The 9,871-nt window shown below is 37.0% G+C and overlaps 1 protein-coding gene across 1 annotated transcript; it reads right to left on the bottom strand.

The window, feature by feature from the left end:
- Nucleotides 1-1,627: 1,627 nt before the first annotated feature.
- On the bottom strand, nt 1,628-9,324 carry uhmk1 (U2AF homology motif (UHM) kinase 1). Its single transcript, XM_057338682.1, has 8 exons — nt 8,591-9,324; nt 8,204-8,496; nt 7,917-8,108; nt 7,577-7,671; nt 7,415-7,491; nt 6,742-6,840; nt 6,568-6,656; nt 1,628-6,491 (listed from the first exon to the last, which is right to left on the bottom strand). The coding sequence occupies exons 1-8, from the start codon at nt 8,907-8,909 to the stop codon at nt 6,345-6,347; spliced, it is 1,311 nt and encodes a 436-aa protein (XP_057194665.1). The 5' UTR covers nt 8,910-9,324; the 3' UTR covers nt 1,628-6,344.
- Between the last annotated feature and the right edge of the window lie 547 nt (nt 9,325-9,871).

Below are 9,871 nucleotides of genomic sequence, written 5' to 3'. Positions count from 1 at the left end.
AATAGTTACAAACTTTCTTTGCTACTACCTTCGTTGTGATTCATTGGTCAGTAAACAATCAATACATATAATAGTCACAGATTAATTTGACTGAGAGCATTATTTGGTTACTTAAAAAAAAATATGTCAGTAGATATCACATCATTATCGTTAATTCGTTTGACCATAATAATCGCATAGTCGCATAAAAAAAAAAAATAACAGTGAAGTCTATATTGTCACAGCCCTAATTCTGTGTTTTAAATAGAACATTTTTCAATTGTTTTACTCTCATCCAGGGAAAAAAGAAACCGTAATATTGACAGTTGCCTTATCAACCACCACAGTGCCCTGCACATTTTGAAACGGCAGGATTGAAAAAACATGGCACCACAGATTTTTACATTTGGTAGTCCAATTCCTTCTAATACCACAAAACTAAAACTTTCTCACGCATGTTTAGATAGCCTATTCCTTGTAGCATAGCGAGTTGGCGCAAGCGTGTTTGTTTGTGTGTGTTCCTGCGCTGAACTCAAGGGAACATGCTAATTGCGCAATAAGCCCCGGGTGTCATAGGCAAGTGTAGTGTCGTCTTCACAGGCTGAATGCATGCGTGTGACTTAAGTATTCAGATAAGCAGTTGGGTATCCAGAAGGCAATAATCCTGAACCATCCCCTGGATTCTGGTTTTGCTGTGCATTCTCAACAAAAAGCCATGCTTGGATATTTTCCAAACTTCAAGAGGGTAAGTCAGCAGTCTAGCATTCACAGGCGTCAAAACACTGCATCACTCACTTGAATGTGAGCAAGTCCTTTTATTCCAGAGAATTATTCAGCCCTCATTAAAACAGCTTGTCTTTTGTAGTTCGTTCAGTTGACGGTGTTGGGAAACAGTTTACCTCAATAAGTGCAGTAAAAGGCCTCTTTTATTAGCCTGTGGTAAATTGCTGCACCTTAAAACTGGCATGCTTGTGGGACTACAGTAAACGACAGGAATCTGACGTCACAAAAATGTATCATAGTATTGTGGTAAATTGCAACATGTCACAAAAACAAAGGCATCACGGTGTAAAAGGTTTCCACTGAGTCATGGCATTTTCTTTAGGGTCTTACAAAACACATTTAATCAATTAAGGGTATTTTATTGTTTTTCTATTAAAAAGAATACACTCTTAAAATGAAGGTGCTAAACGATGCCATACAAGAATCAATGGGCTGCATTGTTTCATAAGAAAACTTTTAACATCTGCACAATTTTTACGTACACAAGGTTTTCTTTATAGTGGAAAGGGGTTATACTATAAACAGGAAAGTAAAATGGTTCTTTATGTTATTGCTGTGAAGAACCCTTTTAAAGAACATTTTAAACATTTGCTAAAAGTGTTAAACCTTACAAACCCTAGCAGAGGCAGATGCAATGCGCGTAACAGTATTAATGGTGGTGCTGCCATCTGGTGGTCAATATCAGTCTGCTCATTTTCCCGAACATTTCATTCAAAACGATTTCAGTCGAATGAAGAATTTTGTGATACCGTCAACATTAAAAGCTTTAGACACCAGAAAATTGAAGTAAAGTAATTTAATGTTAACATCACATGCTTCAAAAGTGAACTTTTACACAAATCCATTTAAATAAAAGAGACAACGTTGCAAGACACACACAAACATTTTATTGTGAGAAACATGAACGTCATCCTTATCATCTAGAGCTCTGAAGTCATGCCATGATCTTTAATGGACAAACATCTTTCCACTCAAATCTAACTAACACATGAAACACTCCTCGCGCTAAACTATTTTCAGGCGATTGTTTTTCTACTGTGTGAAATGTTCAAGTTTCAAATAGTATTCCCAGCCACATATGTGGACTTCAAGGCAGAACGATTTATCTTAAGTTTCAACCAATTGCATTTTTGCCTCAGGCATGATAGGAAACGCAAAATGGTTTAGGCCATCAGGAAACACATGATTGTCTTATAAAATAATCGTTGAAAATAATGCCAAATTATGAGCTACGAGAAATTGATACACATGATAAAAGACAACCCAGCATTAGTACACGTACAATGTGAATATTTGCATTTAAATAATACAACTTTGGAGACTTTTAATGGCGACTGACAAATATTAATATGTAAAATTGTTTTAATTTATTTCCTGTGAGGCTAGATTACCTCAACATATTAATCTGCATCTATTAATTCATGTGTCAAAATATACATTTTTATAACATTTTTGCAAAGCAATGTCACTGTTTTCTGTATATTGTCAGTAACAAAATCACTGGCAAAGTCTCATGAACAGCAGAAAAAAAGGTTTTAAAGGGAAAAAACGAAAAAAAGGTTTTAAAGGGAAAAAACTAATAAATCATTTAAATGTAAAACACAGAAGTCACATGATTCCTTACTGCTTTCATATTATAAACCCAACATCCGCTTTTCTTATACTGTAACCCATAATGTACCACAAATGTACTATAAACACTACTTTTGCAAACACCTCAAAGTATATTTCATCCATGCATGATTTATGGCAGTCTATGCCCTTATTGGCTCTAAAAGTTCACTCATCCTCATTAAATGTTTGCAACGTCACAAAAATTTCTTGGCATCTCCTTAGCAGGTCATATGCAGTCTATCAAATGGCGTGGTACGTGCCGTTTCTTTCTGTCGATCATGCCGTATTAAAACCAATAAATCAGAAAAATCGTCTGGATCATCAGTGAGGGTTATAGAGAAAATCATCATAAATCTTCATAATAACCATAAGACCAAAAGGCATCTGGCTCAATTTTCTAGTTTCCTGCACAGAATTTAGACATCTTGGGGTAAGGATTGCTACTTTTCACTATTCAACCACCAAATTTATTACCCTGCAAGTCTCATTAATGCACAGAGAATTTAATTTCCAACTGTTTTACCTTGTTTTTACCTTGGCAGGCTTATTGCCCTCTACAGACACACAGGCCAGCCAAAATGCAGCACTTTGTTTTTATTCTAGGAAGGATGTCTGGCATATCAATGCATATCATCTACTGTTTCGGAAACAAATATAGCCAAAACCAGCTGTTTTCTAAAGGCATTTCTGAGACATAAACATATATATGGCTTCCCTGCACTCTTGGGTAGTTCTGCAGGGTTGCTGGTGGGATAAAAGAAGGCTCTGAAAAACAAGAAATATTTTTTGGCACTTTTCTTTCATTTTTCAGTCAGCATCTACTGACTGTTTACAGCATACAAATTCAATCTATACATTACCGTTTAAAAGTTTAGGATCACTCAACTAAAATGCTTCTCATGATCATAAAAACTTTTGATCTGAAGATTTTCAGTATTAGCTTTATAGACAAAAACATAACTAGGACAACTTATTAATTTCGAAAATAAAAAAAATCTATCTTCATTTACCCTCAAGCCCTCAAGTTGTTCCAAATCTGTATAAATTTCTTTGTTCTGATGAACACAAAGAAAGATATTTGGAAGAATGTTAGAAACTGACATTTCTGAGGCACCATTGACTACCTTAGCCGGAAATATTATTTTGAAGAATGTAGGGAAGCAAACAGTTCTGGGCACCTTTGACATTTTAATTTTCCCAACTATGGTAGTCAATGATGTCTCAGAACTGTCAGTTGCTTACATTCTTTCAAATATCTTTCGTTGTATTGAACAGAACAAACTAATTTATACAGGTTTGGAACAACTTGGGGGATTTTCTTTTTTGGGTGAACTATCCCTTCACATCTAATAATGGAGTCGATAAGAAGCCCGAATAGATGGGAACTCCCTCAATTTTGTTTAAAAAGCATCTCAGGGTAAAGATTCTGCAGATTTATTGTTTTAGTCACACAATAATTTTTAGAGTATTTACTTTATATAAAAAATAAAAGAATGAATGAATAAGTGACCATGAACTTTTAAACGGTACTGTATTTAAACTTAAGGCAGTATGAAATGATCCCTGGCAGACCACCCATCTCTGGTTCTATATAACATTAATTTCTGAAGTCTAAAAAGAAAATTTGTGCTTATTGAATCTGAAACCCTTTAAAGTGTTAAAGGGGACATCAAGACTGTATTTGAGAATCTTTGATGATTTTGCCTGAGGAAAATATCCCTTTCTGTCATTTTAAATGCTTGGCCTTGATCCTGAAAATAGTGTCATTTTCATTTAATTTTGGATTGTATCAATTGTCAAACTAGAATTTCTTCTTATAGAAACTGCACATACAAAGAGCCCTTTCGAAATATATCAGAGCTTGTTTGTAATAATTATGTTATAGATGTTTTCGACACTTTTAAAGTATATTTTTCAAAGTTTTAGACCCGTGAATGACAATCCCTAATATTTCCAGGTTTCTATGACCGCGGGGAGCCCGAATATAATTTATTTAAGTTGTAACTAATATATTAGAAGAAATTCTGTTACTATTATTAAACATGCTAAGAGTCAGTTATATTTGCTCACAGTAAATCTTCAATCTGGCTCAATATGGAAGGCATAAAAGTACGAAAGACATGGAAATAGACTCTTATTGTAAACTGCTATCTCAGGAACTTGGATTAGCAATAGTCCGAGACTACTTGTGTTTTTATTATCTTCAATCATTCATCTGAGCTCTAACAGGATCTCTCTGTGTTTGGAAAGTTTATCCCCCCATATAACAGCTGTCATTTGTAGCATCATGCCTAAATGATTACATTTCATCAACGCATAGCACAAACACTTCTAATAAATAGATTTTCCAAACCAAGTCAAATGTCACACATTGTCAGCAATAGATTTATAGTCAGCATACTAAAAGATTTCTTGTGCATAAAGTCTGGATCAATCACACTTTTAAGTTCACAGTCGGAATTTGAGCAATGTAAATTTCCCAGAACTGGAATGGCACACTTGGAACATGCATATCACTTCATTTAAATTGTCCCTTCCTTACAGCAACATTCTCATAGACTTGTATAGGCCACGTTGTCATGAAATCAACATGAGTAAAAAATAAATTCTTTTTGCATTCTTATAAGTCTGTTCTTTTCTCACATTGTACTATATTAGAGCTCACAGCCTTTAAAACTGAGAATACTAAATACTTCAAGACTGTAAGACATAACACAGAATGACTTCGCGATTAGGACAGAATCTCAAAATCAGTAAAAAAAAAACTGGAAAACTGACAAACCACCAACATGTCAAAACACAATGTTTTAGCTATTGAAGTCCACAGCAAATTTCCTTACTAAGGACAATATAGTATATTTCATTCATTCAAGTCCTCTATACTTTAGAAAGCTCTTGTGAACAACTGTTAATCTGTCAGAAAGCTCTGTAGCAGTTTAAGAATCCAAAATGTCATGCAATGAAATCACAGACACAAACACACCACAACCAGGAACGCTTACAACTATCATAACTGGAAAAGCCTTTCAATAATGTTGTGATTGCAAAAGCACGCAGTTATTACATAAACAATAAACTCCACAACTGACTCTAACAAGAGTATTGTAGACATATTTCTGTAATAATGTTAAATCAGCCAAAGGAATATATAGAGTATTACTATTCCCACCCCACCCATCACAAATGTGTTATAGAAGTTACGCTTTTGTTGTGCACATCCTAGTACAATTGTGTTTTACTAAGAATCTAAAAATATTTTGTCCAACTAGGCTAAACTGAAATTGTACCTTTGGAATTCAAAGTAAAAAAAATCTCCTGACACACATTCAGAATGAGACAAAAATTGTGGCTTTTGACATGGAGTCCCATTCCAGTCAACCCTGAATAAAGAAAATTCACTTCAGAATTTCCAGCACGTTTACCCGCTCTGTCGTCCGTTGTGCTCTATCTAAAGTTGGATTTCTATCTTTGGGGTGATGTGGTTCAACAGCTCTCGTGGTCAAGTCGAACGCAAAGCTCAACCACGGCACAGTGCATGCAAGCCAGTGTATTTCACCAGTAGCTTAAATATATGTGCAGAATCACTGGAAATACATATCATGACTAAATATAATGACGGAAAAAGAAAACAAGCCGCGTGAACTACAAATTAAGGAATAGTAGACATTCGAGGACTAAGTTAACCTAGTCTCTAAAGTGATCAGTGGTTATAAAGGCAGTGTAAACCAAAGCAGTGCATCAGTACCACCGCTAAAACAGCAAAAAAGGTGAGGAAACATAAATATAAGTTCTCACACAGTACATAAAAGCATCGTATTATGGTGTGGAAGCCGACACCTACACTTTCCTCTTTGTTAAACCCAAATGTGTGAGTGCCTATATTCACATATATGATCTTGAGTAAATCTTAAACATTGATACGAATGAGATTGTGAGGTTATCCACTCTGAAGAACGGAGCGCAGCTTCTCACTGCACAGTTTGGTATAAATAACCCCTCTTATAGGCACTCAGTGGGTAAAACGTAGCGACCACAAACTTGCCGTCGAACGTTCGGCCCGTCAGCAGTCTCTGGGCCTCTTTGGAGTCTCCAGCATTTGCATACTCCACAAACACCTGCCGACAGAGATAAGTGATGGATCGTGTAGGAAAAATCGGAATTTTCAACTTTCATCCTAAATTAGGGTCTTACCTGACCCTTGCCGGGATTCTCTTTAGGAATCAATAAAGACACGACGGTGCCGTACTTCTGGCATTCTTCTTTCATGTCCTCAACGATGTCTACAAAAGAAATTCAAAGTATAATTGTTATTTTGAGGACTGCTACACTTATGCACATTGAGAAAAAAAGAAAAAAAACCCTCACCTTCATACTCATCTTCGTTATACAGGTGACTGTCATCTATTACGTTTAGTAGTCTTAGAACAGGTGTAGGCAAAAGAACCAGATCTTCGATATGAGGTGCTGAAACCCAAAGCACTTTCTTACTCGTGTCGCGTGTAATGATATACCGCGATCCAAAAAATGACTTCAAAATCATAAATTGACTTTCATGATATAATGTTTAATCCAATTGGTTTAGCTGGTAACACGCGTGACTTGCAGCAACTGAATATCTTTCTTAAAGTTCATCCAAAAATTTAAATTCTTTCATTATTTACTAACCCTCTTGTGATTTCGAACCTGTATGACTTTCTTTCTTCCACGGAACACAAAAGAAGCTATTTTGAAGAATGTTGGTAAGCGGATCCCATTCACTTGCATTGGTTTTGTGTCTGTACAATAGTAGTGAATGGGGGCCAGTGCTGTTCGGATTCTTCAAAATATCTTCTTGTTTTCTGCAGAAGAAAGTCAGCCATACAGGTTTGAAATGACAAGAGGGTGAATAAATGATGACAGAATTAAAACTATCACTTGAATTCCTTTTTAATTGATACATTTGAATTCATAATTTTCTTTGGCTATTATATTGTGAACCCAGTATCATGTACTGTATATCATTACAACGCCCCTTTAAAACGTACTGAGTTATACAAACCAAAGGGAATGCTGAAGAAAGGGTCGACTAATGCCACGTCCGCTGTGCTTCTGAGTTTAGGGTCATTGTGGAGCATGCTAGGAACGAAAAGGCACATATTCCCTCAATTTAGCTGATATTTGATTGACTGCTATGTTATCACATCAGATGTTTTTTTCCTACCTTTTGATGAGATCCCTCAGATGATAGACAGGAATAGCAGGGTAAACCAATGCATTGCTTGAAAAGATGTGGTCTACTATTGCAAAACTGTTATCCTGTAGAGACACGGCACAATGCCAGAGTTTTAGCAAGCAAATGAGGAAAAGATCAAGAAAAATGCTATGAGGGTTGAGACGTGCACTATGATTCGATTTAATTCAGGGAGTCACGATCCAATTCCAAAAGTATTGTATCTTAATTTTCCGTAGTAAAGGTGCCATTTCAATTCATTACATTTACAAGATCATCCTGGTTTGCAATAGTCCTATTTTCTGTTTTACATGCTTAATCTTGTTCTGACCTTCCATTCCTGAGACTTCACAATTTCTTTTAGTTTGGTTCCTGAGAACATCTCCAGAAGAACGATGCCCAGACTCCACAGGTCCACGGCAGTTGTGCAGCCGGAGTCTCCCCCCAGACCCGCCTGAGCCAATGAGTTCTGCAGCTCAGCTTCAGGGGCCCTGTAGCCATCTGTCTGGATGTACTTCACATCCTTTAAGGAACCGACAAGAACGCTCAATGCAACGCGTGTGCGTAAGTGAAACCAAACGGCAAAGTATCTTATGCCACAGTATCTTAACTCCTCACCTGGTGTCCCTCTCTGTAGCTTAGGCCAAAATCAATGAGCTTAAAACACTCGTCATCAGCGCTCCAGAGAACATTACGGGGCTTGAGATCGGCATGCACGTAACCTTCTCTGTGCAGGAAGCTGAGGGCCTCCAAAACGTCACGGGCACAGTGCTGAATCAACCACATGGAGTGCCCCTGGTTACTGGCCCTGACCAGTAGATCTGACACGTTCACATCCAAAAGCTCTAGTAACAGGCAACGAGTGGCCACACCAAATGGGTTGTGATTGGTGAACACACCATAGAGGGTCACTGCAGAGAGAATGGCAAGCGTGAGACATCAGTTATAATCATGGGGTGGGTTTCTATCACGGTTCATTGTTTATTCAACAGAGCATGTGTTTACCGATCTTTTTGTGTCCCTGTATGCTCTCCAGCACGGATCTTTCCTTAAGGAACCCGTAATCTCCACCCTGCGTGTCTGCCTGAAACTCCTTCACCGCAGCGGTGCTCGCCCGACCGGAGCTGACCCGGTACACCGAGGCCGATACGCCCTGACCCAAACGAGCCTGCACGTTCCAGATCTCTCCGTAAATCTCGAATAACACCGGGCTCGTCTTCTGATCCACAGCCCCCGGAGTCACCGCCATCGTCGACGTGCTGACATTTGGACTGGACATTTTTGCACCGGAGCCAGAACTACAAGCCATGATATTACTGAGCATCTGAGTCAAATATCATCAGGTTAATAATAAGTAGTGTTTGCTCCATCTGGAGAACGACAGGACGGGATCCGATTTCGCAGTGTTGCCCTTTGCGAAAACTTGCTAAAGGACATTTGCATAGTACTCGTCTGCAAAACCAAGTTTACATTCACCTACCCGCTGCTGACGAACGTGGATTTAAGTGTCATATTTTAACACCAGCGCACCAACATGCGCGACACGCCACGGAGAATCGGATCTTATGGATCCGAAAACCCGAGGTGGCACCTTAAACATAAATCGGATCCCTAAAACTAAGTTTGGGATCAAGTTGACAAATACTTGCCGCTGTTTTGACGGCCATGATCCCGGAAATTACGTCACGATGATAAAAGTCAAACGTTGTAGTCCTTTAGTATTAAAGAGGTTTTTGAGTATTTTTTAATCAAATTATATATTTTGTGGTGATTCTTACGGGTTTTTATGGTCAATTACATATATATATATATATATATATATATATATTAATTAATGTATATCCAAGGTAAAAGGAATAACTTTAGGGTTTTATTGTTGATTTTTTTTGTATTTATAACAATTATATGTAATATATTACATTTTATTTTTTTATTAAAAAATTTACTTATCCGAAGATTTTTGCTGAAGAATTAGATCTTATCAAAAGCTAGGTTTTAGAAACTACCGTCTTTGTTTTATTTAAATATTTAATCAATGTATTTATTTTGTTTACATTTGTTTTATTTGGTGAATTCTGCTCTTTTGAAAATGTATGAGTATCTGTCTGGATTTCATATTATTCGCGCGTGTCTGCCAAGCTTTCATTAAAACAATAGTCCTGTATTTAATGTTGTTAAACGACCAATGGATTTATAAAATGTTGTAGTATAATATTTTTAGTAGTCTCATAATTATATCTGTATATTTATTTCTCATTTTACTTTTGTTGCGTCCTTGTCCCGCCC

The sequence above is a fragment of the Triplophysa rosa genome, linkage group LG7, assembly GCF_024868665.1.
Source record: "Triplophysa rosa linkage group LG7, Trosa_1v2, whole genome shotgun sequence".
Lineage (NCBI taxonomy): Eukaryota > Metazoa > Chordata > Actinopteri > Cypriniformes > Nemacheilidae > Triplophysa > Triplophysa rosa.
Note: the sequence above shows the minus strand (reverse complement) of the source record. Positions and strands in the feature narration are given on the sequence as shown.